General features: G+C 42.3%; 1 protein-coding gene across 1 annotated transcript in view; it reads left to right on the top strand.

The window, feature by feature from the left end:
- LOC135493975 (cGMP-dependent 3',5'-cyclic phosphodiesterase-like) overlaps nucleotides 1-25,741 on the top strand; it is a 164,878-nt gene that overhangs the window by 108,552 nt on the left and 30,585 nt on the right. The window contains exons 6-13 of the mRNA XM_064781682.1: nucleotides 15,519-15,578; nucleotides 16,511-16,634; nucleotides 17,577-17,629; nucleotides 18,213-18,284; nucleotides 20,075-20,116; nucleotides 22,073-22,096; nucleotides 24,600-24,665; nucleotides 25,609-25,739. Of these exons, the coding sequence (XP_064637752.1) occupies nucleotides 15,519-15,578; nucleotides 16,511-16,634; nucleotides 17,577-17,629; nucleotides 18,213-18,284; nucleotides 20,075-20,116; nucleotides 22,073-22,096; nucleotides 24,600-24,665; nucleotides 25,609-25,739 (572 nt within the window). The remainder of the gene's footprint in view (nucleotides 1-15,518; nucleotides 15,579-16,510; nucleotides 16,635-17,576; nucleotides 17,630-18,212; nucleotides 18,285-20,074; nucleotides 20,117-22,072; nucleotides 22,097-24,599; nucleotides 24,666-25,608; nucleotides 25,740-25,741) is intronic.

The following is a 25,741-nucleotide window of genomic DNA, read 5'->3' as shown; positions in this document are numbered from 1 at the left end:
GAACATGAAATGAGAAAGTATGTTTTTGTGGGTATTGAAAATGTAAAATTGGCTAAGATGTTGACCGGGCGAAATTAACTTTTTAAGTCAAATTTTACAGCATGAAATAATAATTCTCTCCATCTGGTCGGAAAGCAGTCCATTACAGGCTCTTGTGTGAACATTAGTGCATCTCAGAAGATTTTAAATTCTCGCTATTACTGCATGCAATGTTAACTCTTTTAGTGCCCAGGATTTGGGGATTTTTTGGCATTTTCACCATCCAAAATCTCACAAAGACAATTGAGAAACACTCGTCAAATTTCTTCAAAACCTTCGTCTTCACCCCTAGTTTCAATAAAACAGCAGAAATAAGTAGGGACTTATTGGGATTTTTTTCTAAATTTTTTTAAGGGAGAGATAATTTTGGCCGATTTTCACCATTTTTCACCATTTGTCACCTAAAATGTGGATTGGCAGATCCCACCCCACCCTCTCAGCCGAAAGAATTGTTCAATTTGGATGCCCCCCCCCCCCCGGCCAGAGAAACCATATAAAACATTTGAGTAGCTATGGACATCTGGTGTTGTCTTGAGGAACTAAAATACCTTAAAAATTTAGGTCACACTGCAAGACCTCATGTAAAGTCTAATTTGTTGGCAATTTCCACTGCTACATGTACTATTTCTTCTTCTATCTCATGATGCCGCACAACTTGCTTGATCTGAAAGCTCTTGAAGGCTTAACCCTTTAACTGCTGAACATTCTTTTAACGATGTTTAATTAAATCCTTTTCCGATAACCTGTTTTTAAAAGAGAGAAGAGTTTGATTCCTTGAAACTGCCATGAAAACGATCACCTGCACGCCATCTTTCAGTAGGCGGAAAACTGCGTAGCAGACAATCTTTTCAATGAAAGTCACTGGTGAATAACGCATAGACGCTCGTCGCAAGTCGGAGACGCAGGCGACAATTAAAGGGTTAATTAAAGTCAAATGGCTCAGCAGCATGGCAGCTGAATTGCCATCATGACTCTTCGAGGTCGATATCACTATCAACATCACAGTTTACTTCACAGCTATATGATTAGCAATCACTGCTCAACGAGGCACACAATTAGAAATTGACAGACTGCCAACTACTTCTCAGTGAGCCATTTTACGATTATAAGCTCTCATCAACAACAATGAGCTAAAAAAAACCCTGTCTTTCACAAATCCCATCGGAAGCTTTAATCAATATGTACAGGTTGGACTCGCCAACACGAACTTATACGCTGTTTTTGAATAAACACCGAAACAATCCTAATGCGATATGACCATGTCGGTTTTGATTGGTTGCCTCTGTGACTTGTGCGTGCATTGGAATACGACATTCCGCTTGCCGCATTCAGCCGATATTATCGCATTCTCCTATTCCGCTGTGTGCGCGGATCAACTAATAATTTGTGATTGATTTGAGCGCGCACAATAATTAGGAGGTAAATTATCGATCGGCAATCGAGAATTCGGCTTGGGTTTCATGAAAAATGTCCTATTCATGAATTTCGTGAGCGATAATTGGATTGGTGTGTGTGTCGAGTGTTGGCTTCTATCGACGATGATTGAATAATGTTGATGGTTTCTGGAGATTGATTTACGTCTTCAATACTGCGTTCTTTAAAAAGGAAGTTTGATTCCGTTCAAAATTGTTGCACTGTAGCTGTTTTTTTAAGCAGATCGGCTGTTAGTTGGAAATTGCGAGAATTTCTCATCAAATCATTATCAAGAGTTGTTTGTGCTCACTAGATTTTGCTTTAAAGGGGGACTATGGGCAGGAGCAGAGGGGCTAATTTGGTAAGGGCCCTGGGTCATATCAGATTCGGCACTAAATATGTTCCTCGTACAAGCGTGAACCATTTCCGGGTACTGTGAGATATGAGAGAGACTTTGTGTAAGCATAAGTGACAGTTTATGAAGTAGTTGGCACACTTGCGTAATTGGGAAGAATAAACAAATTACCACTATGGTGGTCCCAGTGAATTTATACCATCGGTCTACCATAGACTCTATCACAAAGGGCAGACAACAGTGAAATGAACAACCTGTCTGTCTCAACCTTCCAAGCTCAGAGCAACATGCGCCTGGTTTTGCTGTGACGGGTCACAAATGGTGAATCCGTCTCTGATCTATACAGATGACATCATGTTGTTGCCAAAACCATCTAGTCTCACTATTAAGAGGACACTATTATCTTCATTGGGTCGATCAGTATTCAACATGGTGACAGATTGTGGCCGTAATAGGCCATTCGTAAATTGACGACCACGATTAGCGCCATTCAGAACAAATAGATTTTTTATTCCCGACACATCGGGACAACGGGACAAGTACCAGCATCCATTAATGTCACATTTGATCTAGAGATGTGTATGTTGGTGGCGATGAAGTGTCTGTGGTCATTTGTCGACAAGGACATCAAAGGAAGAAACAACACCAATAGATTGATTTTGAATATAAGGCCACGGTGGGTAAAGGTTTGTAGCACAATGGAGTTAAGGCCATCCCATTACAGTGTTGTAGGAGTACAATCGGATAAAAAATAATAAATGCTGGCCTCACGCCCCTCAAAATGGACTAATCTTTTGTTTGTTTCTTTTGTGTCTTTTGATTTTGAATATAAGGCCACGGTGGGTAAAGGTTTGTAGCACAATGGAGTTAAGGCCATCACATTACAGTGTTGTAGGAGTACAATCGGATAAAAAAAAAAAAATGCTGGCCTCACGCCCCTCAAAATGGACTAATCTTTTGTTTGTTTCTTTTGTGTCGTCATTTCCTCTCCAGTTAGGCACATATATTTTTATTTGGCAAACCGATACCTTTACTTACCTGATAACTACTGGCCGAGTTTGCACCAAACGTCACAATTGGGTGTTATTGATCTATTTTTTGAGAAAGTTGATATTGTGGTAAAGCCCTTTTGTTGTGGTGTTTTCAAGCATACAAAACATTGAATTTCTCCAAAACTTGATCCGTGATTCCCAAATTCTCTTAAACTTGTAACTTCTCTACATGCTTGGGAAGTTTGGTGCCAACTCGGCTTATGGTTATTCTAGTTCTGGAGGAACACAAAGCATTATTCAATTTTTGTTACATCTGGATCTTACCTTTGCTGGGCCATAGGCCTTACATTCGAAAATGGTCAATGCGACAGAAATTATCCCAATCTATGGCACATTATACTTCTCTATCTTCCATTTGATAATTTGCTCACCATGATTTTGAAAAATCTCCACAGTTCTCGATATATGCTGACACATTTCAAGCATCAAGTTCAGAACCTTATCTTGTCTCAGAACCCTTAGAAACTTTCACTCAATCCTATTTGTGAGCCACAACGAAACCCATCAAGTTCCAATGACTCCATCAGAATATTAAGTTACCACCCAATCTACCATAGATGGAATTTCACCGGCAATTATTTTATCGACTTTCTTATGAAGCTGACCTTGAAAATATGATAGAAAGAGATCATGTCGGATGATGCTCCTCTTGGATCGGTTCTCCTTGGCAAATGTTGATCAATTTAATTTTTAGGAATCCGAGCCAACAGCTATAGTCCCCACCTCTCCCTCCCCTAGTCTTCATTATGTCAGCTTGCTGTAGCATTGTACTTATAGTGACTGGGGGAGTAGATTATCGATGGTGAGTTCTGTGTCTTATCTCGTCGCGGAACCCTCAGAAACTTTCAATCAATCCTAGCCGTGAGCAGTGACTCCATTGGAATATTAAGTTACCACCAAACATACCATAGATGAAATTCCACCGGGGATTATTTTGTAGACATTCTTATGAGAGAAAGCGGCTGTATCTGATGGTGCCCTGCTTTTTGGTTCCTCTGTGGGGGTGATTCAGATGTTTTAATGAACTCTCAGGTACATTTAGCTTCCCTGTTCGATCGCGATTCAAGATTGGCAAATGTCAGTCGATTAGATTTTTGAGAATTTTAGCAAGCTGCTGGTTCCCACCTCTCCCTCCCCTTGTGTTTGGTATTCAAGCTTGCTGTGGTAGTGTCACTTATAGCAAGAATCCATACTTCCATACATAATAGTGTAGACCATCGATGCTTTTGAGTTCCCTGGTTCCTCTGATATCTAGCTTGGAGCCACACTTCTGTGTCATCACATCTATTGGAGAAATGGAATGTCAGGGTCATGTCAAAAATACTGTTGGACCCCATGAGAATTCCCCAACCCCCTCCCAAACATGAAGAATATGTTCCAATAATAAATCTGCTCTGTGCTGATCAGATTTCCAAAAATTTTGAATTTCAGATCTATTGTCATAAAAGACTGGAAATTTGATGTACTTTGGAAACCTTAATATAGACACACGATATGAAAATGTGGTTTCGGGTTTACTCTCAGTGATTATCAAGTTCCATAACTAGACATCACTTCGTCTCCTTCCCGTCCTTCACACCGGCTTTGGATAGTTTCCATGAAAGCGATTCTAGGTGTTTGGCTTTGTCCTTTAGTCTGTCCTAGTAGTCTTTGCAAAGTCAACATTCGCATAAAACCAAGATGTAGGTTTATGACGAAATCGTTTTTTTGGGCAGGTGCCATGAACCTGGACCCAGAGAATCTTAAAGGTTACCGTATGTCAAATATCTGTTGTTTTATCATAACATTCTGATTGATATTGCCTGGAGAAATAGACAACCAAGATTGGTTCCTAAATCATTTGTTCAACTCAAATTAGATTTCAGGGCGATTCTGTTGCCTCTAAATCACATTGGTTCAGAATGTTAGAGGTCACATCGGTGGCATTTTAAAGAGAAACGATTTCAAGATGCTTTGTTGTATTTTGCCTGCAATGGGGAAGCAGACTTTTGATGCATTTGCTCTACACTCGGAGGTGATTTTCTCCGGGGAGTATTCCTCCTCCAAGGCGTGATGAGTGCATTTTATTGTGTGTCACTAAGGTTAAGGGGCCAATTGGGTGTATTGGCTAGTGACTCTGATTTTGTCCAGATGTAGAGTCCACGCAAGCTACTCATGTTTCTCTCTTGGTGGAGGATTTGGCTTGCCCTTTCATAGACATCACATACAAGGAACCTTGGTTTCAAGTCTCATTGGAAGGTCTGTGAAGAGCCAGGAATTTTAGTTCCTTGAAATGGTTCATCCAGAAATACAATCCTTGGTTCTCCCGGGATTGAACCCTGGCCCTATTGCTTGGTAGCCAGCCGTGTAAACCACCAGGCTATGAGGCTCCTTGTCATTGACTTCAAGTGAGGTCACATGGGAAATTTGCTGCAATCAGCTTGCAGAGCCAGCAAATGTCGATGATATCGTCTGGATCTAGCTAGACATGATTGGTTTCAATGCAACTGTTTCACCTTATCTGTGGTTTTTCCTGGTATGAAAACTACCTTCTACTGGGCCTGAAAACTTATGAGTGACTCATGAGTGTACTGGATTTGTTGGACCCCTGCACCATGTTTAATCAGAGGTGACAGAAGTACATGTGACCCTTGCTTGTAAGAAATCGATCCACCTTCATTCCCCAAATATAAATCCTTAATCGTACAGCAAACCCACTTGTGAATAAAGTTTGTGATTTCCTCTCGCAGCTTCTGACCAATATACCCAGGTAAATCACATCAAGAACCCCATTTCTGCGACTTGCTTTTATTAGCATGTTTGTAGCCGGCCATAATAGGAGATGTATAGCTGCCTATTGGAGCGGGATTGATTTAATGTCTCAAGAAGCTAATCTAGGTCCACACCGTTAACTACCAATGGCGGCGGGGCGCTCGTTCACCTGTCAATTACAGGTGCTCGAAATTAACGCAACAATACCTGTCAACTCTGACATTAAGGGACAATGACGGCCACATGTTCGGTAGTGTTGGGTCTCTTGCTGTCTTGTAGGCTATTTTGCCAAGACTCAATCATCATATCATTACCGGCGTCAGTTACCCTATTGGATTTTTGCCGGAGGTATGGAGTCCACTATAGTCTACTGTCCACCTATGTGGGATCTTTTACTTGCCCTGGCATAGACACTCGGGCACAAGGGACCACGGCTTTTAGTCTCATCCGACAGACCCTCGAGTATTTCATGCATTGTACGTGTTGTGAAGAGTCAGGAATTTTAGTTCCTTGAAAGCCACGCCGGTTCATCCAGAAATACAATACTGGGTTCTCCCCAGGATCGACCTGGGCCCAATTGCGTGGTAGCCAGCAGTGTTCACCACTAGTATAGGCTATGAGACTCCCTATCAATTAAATTTACAGTGTATGTTGTCAACAGGTGCATCACTTTCTATTCCCCCTCAGATTTGTGGTCAAAACCTGAGGTGCATTATCCCTTTCGCCGGCACTGACAATCCATATCTAACATCAAATTTACAGAACGTGTTGTCTTGAGAGAACACTTTGGCCCAAATTCATAAAGGGCGTTTAAGGGTTAGACATGTACAACTTCTCTCTAATCAGTTTCAGGGCCTATTCATATTCTGTGAAGATTCACATCAAGGGCCAGAATCTGTCTATTCAGTAGTTAAACGCTGTTTTAAGCTAAACACCCTTTATGAATTTGGCCCCATATGTCTCCCATGCATCGACTTAGAAACCTGGATTTCCCATATTATTCCTGCCATGAATTTTATGGAATTTTGATTTCAAATGTTGAGGGGTGAAAATGCATCTCCCATGCATCTACTTGGCAACCAGGATTTCCGATGTTACTTCTGCAATGAATTTCATTGAATTTGCGTGTGTTTCTAATGTTGAGCAGTGAAATTGACCCCCCAGTTCCCAGATTCACCTGTGGATGGTCAGGTATGTGGATGTTCGTCCCCAGAATTCTGCTCAGGATAGACTTGTCACTTGCAGCTGAAGTCTGAACCTTGAAGTGTGAAGTTAAGGCCCAGTTCGTTCTTAATTTGCATCAGAACTTGTATTGAGGTTGTCAATACTCCACCTCTTGTGGGGTCAAGATGGTCAAATATGGGTAATTTTAGTATGAGAATTCGTCTGCGAAACGGTTACCCGATATTTATTCCGGATTGTTGAGGATGGAGGAATATCCCACTATATCCCACTGCAATGATCTATGTTGCAGTGTTGCAAAGAAATAGACGTCAGACAGATCCAGTGCATCTTATTTTATGAGTGGTTCTTTGGTAGAGGTTGTTTTCTCTCCTACATGTTGATGCCTTCCAGAAACATCCGTTTCAAAAATAGGTTACCTTTTAATGTCGGTGATCCACCTGCTACTAAAGATGCTACTGACATCTCGCTAACAGGTTTTCCTCCACCCTCTTGACGTCACATCACATCATTTAGTGACGTCGTTTATTTTCCCAAAATGTTCGGTGGATCATCCCATTTGCAGATCAGGGAGCATGTCAAAGTTATATTAAAGCCAAAAAGGAATTCTGTTTGACTGGGGAGGGGCGACAAAAATGGCTTCATCTGTTTGTCTCTTTGATTTTTGGCATCAGCTAATGAAAAAATTTTGATGCCAGAAGACTGTCCTCTGGGTGGGAGGGGTTCTAGGGAGAGACCGATAGTGTTTGTTTTTTGGCTCACTATACCTTTGACTCCCCTCAGACAGTGTTCGGCCTATTGCGGGTTTATCATATATAGTCCACGTGGTCCAGAGTATAGTCCATGCAAGACATGCAGAGAGATGTTACAACGACGATATACTTATGCTAACTAACTTTATTCATCACAGGCTTTACAGGTAGAAAAGTCCGAAAAGGGGAAGTAAACACGATTGGTTAAGAAAGTACCGGAAGGAGTCAATCCAAATATGGCCTGACAGGAGGCGGAGCTTATATGCTCGGTAATTAAGTGTATGATGGAAGGTGCGTCGGCACATCCTCCCCAGGGCAGATAAATGTGTCTGGCATTGAAACCAAAATGACTTGTACGCTATCAAAGGGACCAATCCCTTGTAAAAACAAGCTGTCAAGGTAGCCACCTTTACGTTAAAGTCCTAGAGTAAACAATCATAAACTAGAAAGATTACACCGTATTTACGCCAAGATCAATTAACTTGACTTCTAAAGTGTCCTGTATTCAAACCGGATCTCTAAATTGCTCTGTGGAGATTGCGAAAACTCCAAAGTATATATGAGACTTGCAGACTTGTACTAATTCGAAGTACAATGTATATGTAGTCAAATTTCTAAAGTCCTATTTCAATCAGCTAAAGGCACAGAATATAGTGTGCATGAGACAGTTCGAATGACAATAATGAGTTTGTAGTATGATCTACTATAGAGTCCTATATAACGCACTAATATGAATTCTTGTGACGCGTTCACACGGCTATTCATTACATTGTTATTACATGTATATTGTCCTATGGATCAGTTTTCTCGTTGTGCCACACCCTAAATAACATGTCCTGAACTGCCACTTCGTCACTCGTACTAAATAACACGTATCATTTAATCGTCTTTGCCATTAAGTACGTTTGCCCATTGCATTATCTTATTTCTGGCGTTCTTGCTAGCATTGCGTGTTGGTGGCCTGTTGTTTACAGGTGCCTGTTGCATTGTGTTTTGCTGGGCTTCATTGTGTTTCTCGTGAACCTGGGCAGCGATCGGCGCAGTTTCAGCGGCAGTGACTTCAAGAGGATAAAGGCGCGCTATTGGGCGGTTAGTCACTCCTGATGATGTTTTTATTTGTGCGGCACGTGCGATACCATCTTGACCATAGATCAGGCGTTCAATTTTAGCGATCTTCCAATTGACCCTTTTGGTTTCATCACTGTGGACTAGGACGATTTCACCAACTTTTACGCGGGTTTCGCGATGACTGCGCTTCGATCGAATATGTCTCTCCCTTAACGAAGGGATATATTCCGATGACCACTGTTGCCAAAAGTGATCAATCAGTACCGCCAGTCGTTTAGCGCGTTTGTTAAGACTATCTCCAAAGTTCGGATCAGCAAGTTCATCCAAGTCGGTAGCTTCGTACGGAAGTCCTGTTATCTGTCTCCCGTGGAGAAGGTGTGCTGGCGTCAGAGGGGCAGTGATGTCCATGTCACCAATGTACGTGAGGGGTCGGTCATTTAGTATGCCTTCTACTTGGGTGACAAGGGTTGTCAGTTCATCCAGTGTTACTCGCGCTCTTCTTAGAGTTTTAATGATGGCCATCTTCATCATTCCAATCATGCGCTCAAAGAACCCTCCCCACCACGGCGCGCGTTTGGGGTTGAAGGTCCAAGTGCAGCGTTGGTCGGCCATGTGGGCCTGGATGTCCGGTGATTGCATTAGCTGCTTAATCTCATTGGCGGCGGCGATGAAAGTTGTGCCATTGTCAGAAATCATTTGTGAAGGAGTGGAGCGGCGGGCGCAGAATCGTCGAAAGGCATTCAGAAAGGTCTGTGACGTCATATCGGGAACAACTTCAAGGTGCACCGCTCTTGTTATGGCACAGGTGAATAGGGCAATGTAGACTTTTGCCTCGGGACCACCCTCCTTGGGTCTGACATTTAGTGCACCGGTAAAGTCGCAACCGGAAACAGTAAAAGGGGGTGCTTGCTGGATGCGGCTGGCCTGAAGGGGCGGAGTTTCTGGTTTGCTATAGGGCTTTCCCATAATCAGCTTGCAGGTGACGCATCGTCGGAGTTGTGAGTTGACGGCTTCCCGGATTCTCGGAATCCAAAATCGCTGGCGGAGCCATGCCACGGTAGATCGCATTCCCGAGTGTAATTGGGCGGCATGGGCCCTGCCTATGAGAAGGTCGGTGAATGGATGCTTCCGTGGTACCAGATACGGGAACTTGGTGTCGAGGTTGATTCTGGCATTGTTGAGTCGGCCATCTAGTCGAATCAGGCCTGACTCATCGAGGTATAGGCGAAGTTGATTGACAAGTGTTTTGCTGCGACCAGCTAGGGGTCCTGTGGCGGTCTTTCCTTTGAGGATTTCTATCTCATTGTGATAGCAGTCCGTTTGTATGGCTTTAATCCACAGTGTCTCAGCGGCAGAAGTTTCCTGTGCAGTGGCTTGGATCAGGGTCTTGAGATTGGTCTTATCCTTTGTTATCCAGACTTTGGCGATTTTCTGGACAAGTGCGGTGATTCTGAGAAGCTTGCGGTACGAACTGAAACGTGTGACGTCAATGACCTTGGCGATACCCGGGTGTTGCAGCGGTGTTGTAGCGGGGTGATGGGTCTGGTCTCTGACATCTGGGGCGTGGTCGCTAGTGTCGTCTCGTACCTGGTCTGGTACGTCATCAGTAGTGGCGGCTTGCTGTAAGAGTACATTATGAAGAAGTTGTGTTGGCGTGGGTGGGTACATCCCGGTACTCAACCAGCTGGGGCCTGTCCACCACAGTGGGGAGTCGCGCAGTTCCTGTGCAGTGATGCCTCGAGTTAGGAGGTCAGCGGGGTTATCTTTTGATTGCACATAGCGAAATTCACCTGGGAATTTCCTCAGCTCATTCACACGATTCTGAACAAACACAGGAAGTTTCTTATCGCTTGTAATCCAATGTAGGACGATCTGAGAATCGATCCAAATGACTTGTTTTTTGATTGGAATTAACCCTTGGAGTGCTTCTAGCGTATACTTGGCTAGTCTGTAGCCGGTGAGTGCTGCAATTAATTCCATGCGAGGAATGGTAGTGGCTTTTAGCGGTTTGACTCTGGTTTTGGCTATGAGGAGAGATGCCTGGGTTCCACTCTTTAGGTAGATGGCGCATCCGTAGGCTGCTGGGGATGCATCGCTAAATGCATGTAGTTCACAATTTTGCGGGTCAATGTTGTCCAATATTTTCCGAGGGACAGTGATGTTCATGGCTTCTTCCAATTCGATGGTGATTTTGCGCCACCTTTCAGACAGTTCTGTTGTAAGGGGTTCGTCCCAGTGTAGTCCGTGTTGCCATAGTTCTTGCAGGAAGGCCTTGGCTTTAATGTGCGTGGGGGCAATATATCCGAGTGGGTCGAAAATGCTAGAGCTGTGACTTATGACTGCGCGTTTGGTCAGAAGAATATCTGGGGATGGAGCAGCTTTCTTTGCATATGATAGTTGGTCACTACCGGTGTCCCATTTCATGCCTAGGACACTGACGTTCGTCTTTGTTTCGTTGATGTCATCAGCCTGAGCTTGGTCGCGTACTGTAGCATCATTTGAGGTCCATGCGCGGAGTTTGAAGCCACAGTCACTCATTATGGCGTTTGCGATGTTGTAATATTCCATGGCGGTGTCTGTAGTGGCGACACCTGTCACCACGTTGTCAACGTATATGTTGTTCTTGACGTCTGCTGCGATACGGGATGAGGTTGCGGCGTCAAGGTGGGTGTGCAGTACGGCTTGCAGAATGAACGGCGATGACACTGTTCCAAATAAGACCGCTTCAAACTGGTACGTGTGGAAATCACTCTCGGGGTCACTGGGATCACTGAGCCATAAAAATTTCGTAAAGCATCTGTCTTCTTCGTTGAGCCTGATATTGAGAAACGCTTTCTCAATATCACTCGAAAGGCCTATGGGGTGCATTCTAAAACGGAGAAGTATGGCGTTGAGCTCGTTGAGGCAGTTTGGACCGGGGTCCAGGCAATCATTCAGGCTTGGGTGATCATTTGACTTCTTGCAGGACGCGTCATATACTACCCGGATTGGGGTGCTGGCAGATGAATCTTTAAGAACCGCATGGTGGGGCAAGTAGTGGCCAATGTTGATATTGTCGTTTGCTACTCTGCCGATGAAATGTCGTTGGAGTTGAGTGGTAATAATATCTTGGTACTTACTCAGGAGGTCAGGCGATAATTTCCGTACCATCGATCTTGTCCTTGCTTTGGCGACGTGGTAGTTCGTGGGTAAAATTGGGTGGTTGTCCAACCATGGTAGTCTGGCTACGTATTTTCCGTTGTCGTCTCGTTCAAGGCAGGTGTCGCGGTAATTGAGTAGAAAGTCACTTTCTTTTTCTTCAGTGTCGTCTTTAATCCCTATGGTTTCCAAGTCCCAGTAAGATTGTGCTATTTTGTCTTCAAGGGTGTGGCTTGCTAGGACGTTTAGAACGGTCGTCAGGAGTGCGGGCGTGTATTCATCGCGTTGACCTTCGATATTGGCGGGAGTCGGGCCTGATAGGAGATATCCGAATTTCGATGAGACCGCTACTGGTCCGAGGGTGTTTTCTGCGGGACGGACGACTTTGTCTCCAACTATTGACCAATAGTAGTCCGCACCAATCAGGATGTCAATTTCCATAAAGTCCCCGGAGCTGGTTTCCGCAAACTTGAGGTTCTTCAGATGTGGTAAGGCGAAGATTGCTTGGGGGCAGGTGCTAATCGGTGCTGAAATCTTCGGGACGATGAGCATTTTCATGGGAACGTTTTCTACTCGAGAAGCGGTTTCGATTTGGACGATGACGTTATCCAACGCACGTACGGCTTTGGCGTTAGCCCCAAAGGGTGCTATTTTTATCATCTCTCGAGATTGCGGTTTGAGTTCGAGATTGCTGGCGCATTTTGCGGTGATGAAGGAGCGCTGGCTCCCTTCATCTAGAATGATGTTGACCTTAGTTGAGCGGGTCGGAGATTTTGCGGTTGCGACGGCGGATTTCAGAATTGCGGGACCCAACATAAGGGGTTTGGTGTTAACCAACTTCTGGTGAACAGTTGTGGCGGTTTTAGCTTGTTCCCGTTCATTGTTGGGATTTGCGGTTGAACTAGGGTTTGAGGATCTATTTGAGGCCTGTCGGGATGAATCGCACAGTGCGGTATGATGGCGTCGCCTACATTTGTGGCATTTGGTGGTTGAATTGCAAAACTTTGCCCGATGGTTGCCAAGGCAGTTAAAACACAAATCGGCCCTTTTTACGATTTCCCATCTGCGCTTTGGATCAGTAACACTTTTACAATGGACGCTGGGATGATTATCAGTAGAACAAAATACACATTTCGCGCGTTTTTTCTCACTCATACTAGTATTCCTGGTGGCGTTAACACTAAATGCGGCAGTGGGTGTGGCATATCCAATGTTTGAATCATTACACAGATCCAGAATGGCGTCTCCTTGAATTGAAATGTCAATTTCTCTCTTGATCGCCTCGCGGACTTCTTGTAGTTGCCAGTCTCTCGCTCCATGGTCACGGGTGATGAGTTGTCTCAGTCGGCGTGGAAGTTTCTCCATGATGAGGGGCACTAGTAGGTCGCCGTAGGAACTCTCCTCCATTCCTATAGCGCGTAGGCCACGGATGTGACTTTCAAGTTGATCATAAAAGCTCTTCACGTTGTCAATTTCATCGCTTGGTTTGGGAAGGTCCCAGAGGGCTTTCATGAGGGCTGCTTTTAGTTTGTGGTTCTGTCCATATCGTTCTCTCAAAAGTTCAATCGCACTCGCATAGTTAGCGTCGGTTAGTTGCAATCCTGCGATTGCCAAAGACGCTTCCCCCTGTAACTGGGCGCGTAAATATTGGAATTTCTGTACGTTTCCGAGTGCGTTGTTATTATGGATGGCTGCCGTAAATCCGTCGAAAAATGTCGTCCACTCTAAGATGTTACCGGAGAAGGTGGAAAGTTGGAGTTTAGGAAGATGAACGTTTTTTGTTACCGGTACCGTTGGCGTTGTGCTCGTGTTTGTGGGAGCTGGAGTCCGGGCTAGAGTCGCGGGTTTGGGCTGCTTAGGGCTCGCTAACCTGTCGTAGATTTTCTTCAGAATGATGTCTTTCTCTTCCACGTTTGACGTATAGTCCTCGGCTTCCGTCACCGCGTGGTCTACGGTGTCGGTTGGGGTGGCCTTGATGATATCTTTATCAAGAGCCACAATCTCTGCCAGTTTTGTAGGGACCAGTGCAAGTTTCGCAAATACTTGATCCAGTTTCGTGACGTCTAGCGTTGTGTCTACTGCTGCTTCGGCGTTAAGTTCCTTCACCACGTCCTCCATCTTGTTGATGAGTCTGGTCATCGTCGCTCGTTTCGAGCCTCTCTCGTGAACCATGCGTTTAAGCTTGTCTGCTGCTACTTCCTCTGGTGTTGGAGCCATATTTAAGCGTGATATCGAGTAAAACGTGAGGATAGATAGACCGAGTTCGTATTGAGAAAATCCTGGTCACATGCACCAAATGTTCGGCCTATTGCGGGTTTATCATATATAGTCCACGTGGTCCAGAGTATAGTCCATGCAAGACATGCAGAGAGATGTTACAACGACGATATACTTATGCTAACTAACTTTATTCATCACAGGCTTTACAGGTAGAAAAGTCCGAAAAGGGGAAGTAAACACGATTGGTTAAGAAAGTACCGGAAGGAGTCAATCCAAATATGGCCTGACAGGAGGCGGAGCTTATATGCTCGGTAATTAAGTGTATGATGGAAGGTGCGTCGGCACAGACAGGGGTTCTAGGGAGAGACCGATAGTGTTTGTTTTTTGGCTCACTATACCTTTGACTCCCCTCAGACAGGTTGTATAAAAAGCAACAAGTCCATCTTAATCAGTGTCCGGTTTTTTCTCTCTTTTCATCATTGATCAGACCTCTGTGTAACCTTTGCTTGGCTGCTGCAGTTCACCTGTTATCTCTCTTGTTCCCAACTCAGGCAAAACTAGGAGAAATCTCATGTTTTCCTTGTTCCAGAAATCAAAGTAATCAGTTCCAGTCCACCTGTTCCGAGTAAGAACTCAGTTTAAGACCACCTGTTCCAAGTAAGAAATCAAACGCCTCCATCATCATCCTATCCTCGATAAAAGATTGAAAATGTTCTCAGTAAAGTTTAGGCCAATGGAGTAAAAATCTTCCTGCTTGATAACTAGCTAGGTAGGCCCACAAAAACAAGTATCATACATTTCACCTGTTCTTAGTCATTAAGTTACTGTACCTACGTTTTGATAGAATATGGCACTTTCTTCGAAAAATTAGTTAGGTTTCCTCAATTTTGATATACCAAGTAATCAACGAGGTCGTCTTCTCAGCACGACATTCCTATTTCCCCCATCATCCGGGATGCTATTATTCATATCTGCACATGTGTTCGGCTCTGAAGCATTCATTTGGCCTTGTTTCCCGACAGTGTAGGCACGAATTGACAAGATGACGGTGAACAGAGTTCATGACTTAGTCGAGATGTCTTTCTTTCTTCAGGTAAAGCTGGAATTTGACATTCAATTTCGCTGGCTGTTTCACAGCAATTTACATGTGTCTCAGCCGGCATAGATTCTTCCAGAATCTGACCTAGCCTTCCTTTATGTGTTTAACCTCATTACATTTCAGGATTTTATTCAGTCAGGTCCTACCAAGATTTTTTTCAGGTAATTGAGTTGATTTGAAGCTCTCATCCAGTGTCAAACACCCATTCTTCTAATTCACTTTGATTTGGGGCCATTGACACTTTAAAGGGAAGTTATAGACAGAGGCCAGATAGATCAGATGAGTTACACAAAACCTACAATAGGGGTCTCTTCTATCTCACAGTTTATCAAAACTGTTCACGCCTGTATGAGGGATATGAATATTTTTTGATAAGCAATTTCACCCCCTACATTGTAACTCTTGCCTTTAGTCTCACTTTAACATCATGTGGCCTATCGTCTTTCCAGAGTGTAAGCGACGAGTTATCAGGATCGGATTTTAAAAATTTGGAATTCTTAGAAAAACAAGTAAGTCCTTTTCCAATATTCGTGTCGTTTGGAGGAGTTTGATATCTCCTGACGTTGAACAACATGGTGTTTCCCCGAAAAATGATAATTGTGCTTGAAATGATGTAGATTCATGTTAAAAAAACTCCTTCTCTCTTGAGATATTGTTAGTCAGTTTGAAAATGTGGTGGTTCAAGTTTTATTCTCCTAAGTTATTGTTAGTCAACTTGAAAATGTGGTGGTTCAAATTGTATTCTGGTTTCTGGCCGCCAGAAAGAGATAATCATGATAATAGACTAGCTGGAATCCTGTGTGGCTGGAAAATTGAGGGAATTTTGGGGCGAAAAGAGTCCCTCTAAAATCCTATCATCCGTCAATTTGATTCCAGCGATTCTGTTGTCAGTTTCCAGCGGCCTTTAACGGCTTATTAGGGAGGTTGAGAACAGCGACTTATCAAGGATCCTTATACAGTGGAACCTCGCTTAGCGGACACCTCTCTATTAGGGTCAACCTCTCTATTAAGGACACTAGTTTTGGTCCCAAAGTGACATTTTCAAGTCAATTTGACCTCTCTAATCAGGACACCTTTCTATTAAGGACAGCAATTGCTGTCCCAAGGGTGTCCTTAACGGTGAGGTTTTACTGTACATATACGGATAAAACTCTGTAGAAAGAGGACGGATTTTGTGTACATTTCTATCCGTATAAGTATAAGTATCAGTCGTGAATCACCACACTGGTATACTAGAATGAGATTCATCAGCACTCTCCTGTTGAATGAATATCCATGCTCTGTCACCTGGGGACTGGAAAGATGTCATCATGATGAGTTTCAAACTGTTTATGACATGGATCGGTGCTACATCGTGCTTCTCAAATCTTTCTTTTTAGCGGGTTTCTGGGGTCTCAGTTTGTCATGTCACCTGTCTAAACTCAATTTTCTTTCGATCCAGTTGGCAGTATGCTACCATCGAATAAAGAAGACCATGTCTCCGACCCCATCACACACCAATATCAGTAACCATGTAATGAAGGATAAGGGACCAAAACACACAGAGTCGATACTCGAACTGTGTGGTAAGTTTACAGTTATTTTCTGACCAATGCCATTGGAGTTTCTGGCTTGCCGTCATCATCATCATCATCATCATCATCATTATCATTATATTAGTTTTCATTGTCATCATCATCGTCAATCATCATTTAGGCAGCTGTTTGCCAATGGGAGCTGCTTGCCTCCATACCAGAGTATGTCTGATCCAAGATGTCATTCACCGATATTACCTGGTGTACCTACACAAGTGCATTCATAGCTGTTATAAGTATGAACCGTAGGTGGAGGGTTTGTAATGTATTGTAGAAGAACACCAGAGATCCTACAGAAAACATACCCTTTCTGAGGTTATTGCCTTCCATTGGTCTCGGGGTCTTTTGGAGAACTTCAAAAGGGGAGTCTCAATCTCAGATGTTTTGCTTTTGCCAAACATCAGACTTATACACTACTCAACATTGACAGTCCAGTGAGAGATGCTCAGTGATCACATCTCTAAAAGTGCTGTGCAACAAGCCTTATTGTCACGACAACCTGCGATGAAAATCATGACATCCTGATGTTTGGTTTAATTGCAATCACCCCTCATTTTGTCATTACTCTGCTGCAGGTCACAGGGACTAAAATGGCTTGTTTGCACAGGGCTTAAAAGCTACATGTAATTGATGGCTACCAGGGATGTAAAATTTCTGATTTTATTGTGGATTTCAGACATTTTCGTATCCCTAAATGCTAAATTTGATAGATGGTATCGGAATATCTCTTTCTCAGCTTTCTGTGGATCTTTGAATATTCAAAATCGGACCAAAAACGAACATTTTCGGGGCACAGGGGAAGATTTTAACAAAAAAATTAATTTCAGACTGTTTGCCTTATTAGCTCATTGGCATCTCTGTATACATCACTAAGAATATAATGTCTTAGAAGAGGGGTATCTTTGACTAATAATGAACGTCTTAACCTTTCAGCTGAATTATATGACCAGGATGCTGCATCGTTACAGCTCAAAGTCATTAAATATGTAAGTATCATTTCCTCATTTCCTACCATCTATCTTGTCAATAGACACTTCATTAGGAATTCGGAAAGGATGGCCATTTGAAGCTTGGTGGCATGCCTGTTAATACTTGGTGTTGTCACTATAGAGATATTCGTGGGAGAATTATATAGGCACTTGAAAGAGATTGAACGTGGACACATGTTCCATTGGACCCCACCTGGTGGAAACCTCAGTCAGTTCCTTGACTTAGATCTTTGTCAGGTGGTGCTGAAAGTGTAAATCCTGTAGAGAACTGAAGCCAAATTGTGTCAAATCAGTTCTGATACCATAATTCACCAAAAACAATTGAAATCCCACTTGTACTGTGCACCAACCATCTCTTTTTGAGGCATGCATATTTATTGATAGGCTGTTGGTGTCTATGGTAAAAGTTTCAAGTCACTTCAACAACCAAGCCAAAAACTACTTTCAGGCACTTTCTTAGTAAAGGACGAAAGCCATATGGTGGTTTAGCGTGGGTACATTGTCTCTTTTAAGGTGTAAAGTGCAGGGAAATGAATGTTCCATAATATTTTTGACTCAAATGTTTTTGTTGATATTTCAGCTCCAAGACACTACGGACGCAGAATGTGGATTCCTCCTACTCAAGTCACAGGAAGAAGAACTATTCTGTCAGGTTTGTTTAAATGTTTAGATCCTAGGTTCTTTATAGTCGAGAAGTTGAGAAGGCAACTCTGTGAGGGGCTCCAGATAAGAGGGGAATAGCGGTACCTGACCCAATGTCATGTTATAAGAAAGGCTCTGTCCTGATTCCTGATAACTCTCTTGACACAAGCCACTGCTCATCCCGAAACATGCTTAATGACACTGTTTGTTCCCCCAAGGTTACTCTGGTACCACGCCGACCAAGCAGACACCCATGCGCCAGTTTCATAAGTTGTTCGTTCCCTCTGACCCAGCAGACAACCATTCATAAGAACGCTTAGTTGTTCATTCCCCAGAGGATATCACTCAGACCCAGCAGACAGCCATAAGTTGTTATTTGAAAAAAAACTGCTGTGATATGTTTGTTGTCACTTGTTGACTTCAAATGGAAGTATTTAATAAAGAATCAAACAATATTACTCACATACCTATCAAAAATTGCCTGGGATCTTTTCATAATCGCTCGCTACGATATTATGCCAGTGTTCTATCACTTGATCATTCAAGATTAAAAGACCATTACTCGATATGTAACCTGGCTCCCAGTATCCTAAATAAGCATTGTACCATTGATTCAAGATCAGCAGTCTACTGGGACGAGGTAACTAGACGTCATGGCTATAAATCGAAAATGTCAGGTCCCATGACACCAAGAACACGACAGGCAAACTGACAAGGATATGATAAATTTTCATTTCCCAATGTCTGGTTTATTTTAGTGAATTGTGCGTCGAATATTGAACATTGGTGCCCCTGATTGTTGCTCGTCACTCGATCTAATTATCTTATCTCGTTGCGACTCTGCAGAGATAACCTGCTCTGTCTGATCTGAATGAAAGAAATGATGTTCATCCTCCCCAATGGCTTATACTCGGAGAATGTGACTCGCTACTTCCTAAAGCTAGCCTAGCATGAAATTCCCAAATGATTTAACTACGTACTCTGCAATTGACAGTAATAATTTCGAAAGTTAAACTTAATTCTGCAGGGGGGCTGGCGTCATGAGGGGATGTTTGAGTGGATTGATAATCTTGGGGAGAGGCTGTTCCTAATGTGGATTGATTGGGCCGCACTTGGTGCAGGGCATTACTTGTCAATAAATGCTATTCTGCAAATAATTTCATAGTAGTAGACATCTATCCATGCCACTGGTGAACTTGTTATGAAGTTAGGTTTCGGCCTAACTCCTGTGTTGAAATCTTTCGCCAAGTGCAAAACATATAAATTTGCCACTATCAAGATCAGCACTTTAATTGTTGGCGCATCATTTGGGGGAAACAAAATGGTCGACTTGTGGGGTCATCTGACAATACACCAGCCATGTTCTCGAAATCAATAGAAGCTGACCCCATAACTAAACAAATTTTACCCTCTCGGCCACAAGAGGCCCTAATCTGGAAAGGCACAATTTGTTCCAAAAGGTTTTCAATTTCCCAAGTCGGCGCTCCTGTTGGTGGAGCATTGATGTGGGGAAAGAAAATGGCTGATTTGTGGGGTCTTCTGACATCACACCATGCTGCCTGAGTCTCGAAATCAATAGAGGTTGACCCCAAACAAAGTTTACCCTCTCAGCGACAACAGGAGCTAATCTGGAAAGGAACAGATTGTTCCAAAAAGTTTAAAATACCCCAAATCTCTTGACATGACCACTGATTAAAAAGCCGTTGATGAGCAAATTTTAGTTATACATGTATCAATCATGTCACAATAACTTGTGGGATTTTCAGCTAAATTCTCTTGTTCATTCTTTCATCATTGCAGGTGATAGGAGACAAAGTTTTAGAAGAAGAGGTGGGATTTCCAGTAAGTATAGATGTCAACACATAAGGTTCTTGATCTAGGGCCGTCATCTTGATTACATATCCCAAGAAGGAAACATTGCTTGTCAAGAATGGGGAACTTACCAACAGGCACCAGTAGTTAGTTGCCCATACACAATAGATTTCCAGCTTATGTCAGTTTCATCCACGACAGGTTGTGTATTGTATTGGACCGTTTTAAACCATCACTGCCACCTTTTGGCTGTAAAGTCCCTCATTGATACAAAGTCAAATAATACTGCAGACTAATCCATAAAAAGAAGGAAAATCTCTACGAAAGCCTTATGTCTTCATAATCTTTTTTGCCACCTGATTCTGAAACTTTCTGTCTGGTCTAATTGTCACAAAATAGATGCATCCTATAGCCAAAGTGTCTTGTGTGACTTGGTATATTTTGTGTGGTCATGTTTGTCTGAAATATGAAATTTCTGACCGAATTATTTAAAAAATCCCATTGATAGCTGGCAACAGTTTATATTTATTCAGATGGTGCTACATTTTGAGGTAAGGCTGGTCTGTCATTGACAAAATAATGCACAACAAGTGTTTCAGCTCATAGGGGAATGGAATCTGAATTGAAAAACCAAATCTTTCCAATGCCGTCAAACTCTGAAATATGGAGGTTTGTAATCACACTCACACTGTTCATCATATTGAATACTGTAATCAACCAAATTTTTCGTGCTTTTTCACAAATCGATATCATTCGTAAATACGTCATAAAAAGCAAAAAATCAAGCTGTCTTAGTATGCTAGTTCGGGGCAACAACAGACTAGACCAGCTCAGTTGTATAGAGCAAATGAAATTGAGAGTTAAAATGGACTTGGGAGTTCTTTTTCACCTGTAGACATTCTGGACAAACTATTCAGAGAATTTGCAGTGATTAAAGGTTCCTTTAGTTTGGTGCTGAGCAATTTTGAGGAGGTTCTTTTAATTTGGAAGCTGAAGCACTGAGTGCCCGAAACATGGCTACAGAGGCATGTGCTCAGTCCAAATCACAATTGACATCCATCCTGCTTCGCGTCATTGACGCCCAACGTTACGCGGGAGTAGCGCGTCAATGACGCACCAGTGACGCACTTAGCTCTCTATGTTTCGCGTATTTTACGTGCGACCTACGCACTGGGCAGCACGTCAATGATGCGAATTTAGGTATGACAATTGTGGTTTAGACTGTATGTGTTTATGTGACCGAGTGCAACGTTTGAAAAGAAGTAAAAATGTATCAAAGCAAACAGCGAATATAACAGCATGATGTTTTAGGGTTGTTTCTTTTTAACTTTCTTGCATTATGATGGGCTGCACACCATGTCTGATTCATCTTAAATGGCAAGATTCACGTTAAAAACAAAGTTTGTCGAAAACATCCTATACATGTATATCAAACTGATCCCTCGCCGGTATGCATTGTAACTCCTGCAGTGGCAATGGCAAACTTTTCGTTAAAAACAAATGTTGAAAAAAATCATGTGTAAACTAACCCCATGCCCTTATGCATTGTATTAACTCCAGAAAAGGCTGAAGATCATTTTCAATCACAACCTGATCCACTTCTGCTAATATTTCTACCCGAAAAACAATACAATATCCCAAAAAGTAAAAACTAAACACAAAAAAAATGTATGAGAGATTTAAAAAACAAATGATGCAGCCATATATTAATACTTTCACGCAGAAATACGCATATTTCCCACGAGATTACAATCAACAGTAGCAGAGTGACAGTGGCACAAAACTTGAAAAGGGGGTGTTGCCGGTTATGCCTGGGGGGGGGTGGCTTTCCCAGCTTTGGGTGAATTAAATACAACAAGGGTTGAGGCATTTAACAAACAAAAGAATTGGAATCTTTGATCTACGTGCACAACTCACTCCGTTAACTTGAATCCTTTGAAGATGCACTACACTTTTTGATTAATATTTTTTTCATTTGATTTTTAGGCGGCATTTATGATGGACACTGGTGTAATAAGAACATATTGATATTCCCTTTTTGCATCTAGATGCAGTTCGGGCTTTTTCCCTGCATTTCAACTCAGAACATTTGTGCAAAAGCTTTGGACATAAGTTCCCATTGGTGATAGGGACTGTGCATAGGTGGAAACTTTGACCTTAGCCATATGTCTATATTGCTTACATGTCGGGCCTGTAGTAAAGCAATATTACACATCCTTCTGCCTCCCACTCTGACTACATGTATGTCTCCAAGGTTGAATTACAATAATCTAGTCATATATTCGATTTAAGAATTGACCGCAGTAACCACCATCTTTAATAAGCAACCACCCTTGAAATTGCCGTTTAGTTCGTTTTGAAAGAATTCTACATGTACAGTAGAACCTCTCTATTAAGGACATCCTCGGGACTGACAAGTGCTGTCCTTAATAGGGAGGTGTCCTAATTAGAGAGGTCAAATTGAAAGGAAACTACAAATTTGGGACCAAAACTAGTGTCATTAATAGAGAGGTTGTCCTAATTAGAGAGGTGTCCGCTAAGGGAGGTTCCACTGTAGTTGCTTTAGGATTTCAAGTTCTAGACAAAATGGTGGTGACTATGGTCAACCCTGAAGTGATGAATGTTTTCATATTGATATTCCACCTTAATCTTACGATAATATTTTTAATTCTGCATCGGACCTTTTCATAAAACCGATATTAGGAAGTTGTTGCCCAAGTTGTAGGCCATTATCACAACATGGAATCGGCATCATTTAGTTCCACCTTATCGTGCTTATGCAGAGGTCCAACTTCAAAATACAGTAGAACCTCTCTATTAAGGACACCCTCGGGATTGACAAGTACTGTCCTTTATAGAGAGTTGTCCTGATAAGAGAGGTTAAAATGAATGTAAATGACCTATTTGGGACCAAAACTAGTGTCCTTAATAGAGATGGTGTCCTTAGTAGAGAGGTGTCTGCTAAGGGAGGTTCTACTGTACTACTGTGCAGGTACAAGTACTTTATCAATGTGAAAGCATTTTTCAGTTCAGTTAAATCAAAATTGCCATGAGAGAATTGTACTTCACTCTCAAAGTTGAAGTGGGAATTGCTTTCTTACTTTTTTGCAAATAAACATTTTTTTTGTATTAACAGCAACAGTTGCTTATATGTTAAAGATTCAATAAAGCCTGCTTGTTAACATCTCAAAATGTACTGTGAACTAACTTAATCCATGATTGACATGCCTTCGTCTTTGCCTAAGCTGGGCAAAACCTAAGATCTGATGCTACGTGCAGCTTTGACCCTGGTGCTACGTGCAGCTTAAGACTCTGGTGCTATGTGTAGTAATAGGCACTAGTGCGCATGCATATTGCTGTGAAGTTTGCATATATACTATGTAGACACGATTTAGCTGGTTGAATTGGGCTTGTACAAAAGGCCTATGTTATGTGTAACAGGCCTGTGTGAAACAGAAGCACCAAAATCAACTAAATAGCATCTACACACAGTGTTTTCCATAGCCATTGAGTTAAGATGGGGGTGGTAATCTAACGTCAATTCTGTTTTCGCGCGCACAAGGAAAATTGTTTTTAACTTCTTGTTAGAAGGTCCTATTTTTAAGATTTCACAGACTCCAGAAGCATTTTAAAATATTTGGGGTCATAATGTAGCATTTTAAGGTGGATAAAACGAATAAGGAGGTCATTTTAAAAAAAAAATTAAGAGGGGTGGCCATTTTTAAGGGGGGGCGGAATTGGACCCCCTGAAAGGGGACAGGCTGCCCATTTTTTAAAGGGTGTGGAAAACACTGACACAGTATAGCGCATAACATATGCTAATCAATCTGTGTAAAAGGTACGCGTAAGGTGCACTCAATTCACACAAAGGTTACCGGTACATAGAATGTGGTTGGTCCATTTGTGCAACATACACACAGGGTTTGCGTAGGTTGTGTGTACGTTACAAGTACATTGTGCCCAACATTTATAAATTTAGGGGAGTCAATTGTGATTGGGACTGTAACGTAGTGATTTTTGACTTGGTGAATCCGACTCTGGTGAAATTAGATTTTAGGTTGTCACTTTGGAAATTTTCTAACTGCTTTATGAGGTAGATTACGCATGATAAGTCGAATTTTTGGGATCAGTGAATGCAGTTGATGTTATAATAACGGTTGTATTATGCAGTAGATGTCATTTTAAGTAGCTCGTATGAGGCTATGCCACGTTTTTTGTCTAAATTTTAGCGCCACCCTGGCCGTTTCGGTGAGACAACCAATACCTTCAGTGCAGTATCAATGCCTTAAACTAGACAGATCGGTTATTGTTAACGATTTTTCGATCGTGTAAATCGTGTCATCACACCTGATAATTCCATTGCGTTGGCCTTGAAAAAGCCTTATGTGAAATTGGAATAACTTGTTGTTTATTTTGGGAGCCATTAGATGTTACCTGAAAAAATGTTGTTTGCCTTCAATCCAATATGTTGGTTCTGTTTGTATTACTCATGCCATCTATGTTTTATTTGTAGAATCATCAAGATCATGGGGATCTCCACACGACAAGAGACCCTTTAACGTTAGAAGATTTACATGAGGTATGTAAAGAGCCGTAGAATCTGTGGCTGAAAAGTGTCCATTCAGTCAAGTTGGAGCCCTGGTGCATGCAAATAAGCTTTGTTTAACAAATTAGAAGTCAATGGAATGCAGACTGATGTCCCTTGGCTCCTCGTCAGCCACTACAGATCAAGCTGGTTCCATTGCTCCCAACCTGTAATGCAACTTGTAATGAATCACGTGGAAGCTCGATCAAGGAATCTTGCACGACCAATTGGGCCATTAACACTTTCAGCGCCATCTGACGTAATTTTACGTCTTGCAAGTTCACACGGTTGAGCCATCCGACGTAATATTACGTCGCGTTTTTAAATTTCCCGCTTTGTCTTCGAGGCGACTAGCAGCGCAGTATAGGGGAAAACAATTTAACTATACAGCGCTTGAAGTGATAGTATGATGTTCAGCCAATGTGCTATTTATAGCCAAGATCGTGTGCATTCGAATAGGCGCAATGGCGGGTCGAAGATTGATGACGGGGGCAGATGTAGCCGAGAGTATGCCAAAAAGTGGGTATTCGGAAAGACACCAGATATTACTGTTCTATGTGTGGGGTACCATTGTGCAAAATCAAGTGCTTTGCTGACTATCATTCCAAATTAGCATTGTAAAGAGATCTAACAAAGAAGAACCAACACAGAAAATTTCATGTAATTATCTTTATTCCTTCTATTGTTTTCATAATTTTGAAAAAGGGTAAAAAGGGGCGTAACCTTGGCCCCTGGGGGAAGTACGCTAAATATGGCTGGGCGCTGAAAGTGTTAAAGGCCTATGCCATTCGTTAAAAATTCGAAATTTTGAAACAGAATCGAAAAACGTCAGTTTCTGAAAAATAATTTACTAATAATGAAACCGAAGCAGAAGAAGAGTACGTTGAAGGGATAATCCACCTTGTCCTTTAATGAATATTCCGATTGACTGTTTCAGGAGCAGCGGGCGTTCCTGGCGAGACTTCTTGGTTATGAGATCCACTCATTACTCTGTGTACCTGTGATCAGTAAAGTCAGTAACGAGCTCGTCGCCCTCGCGTGCTTGGTCAACAAAAATGGTGCTACCAGGT

Source organism: Lineus longissimus, chromosome 9 (genome assembly GCF_910592395.1).
Source record: "Lineus longissimus chromosome 9, tnLinLong1.2, whole genome shotgun sequence".
In the NCBI taxonomy this organism is placed as follows: Eukaryota; Metazoa; Nemertea; class Pilidiophora; order Heteronemertea; family Lineidae; genus Lineus; species Lineus longissimus.
This window is presented reverse-complemented; position numbering and strand designations above follow the sequence as displayed.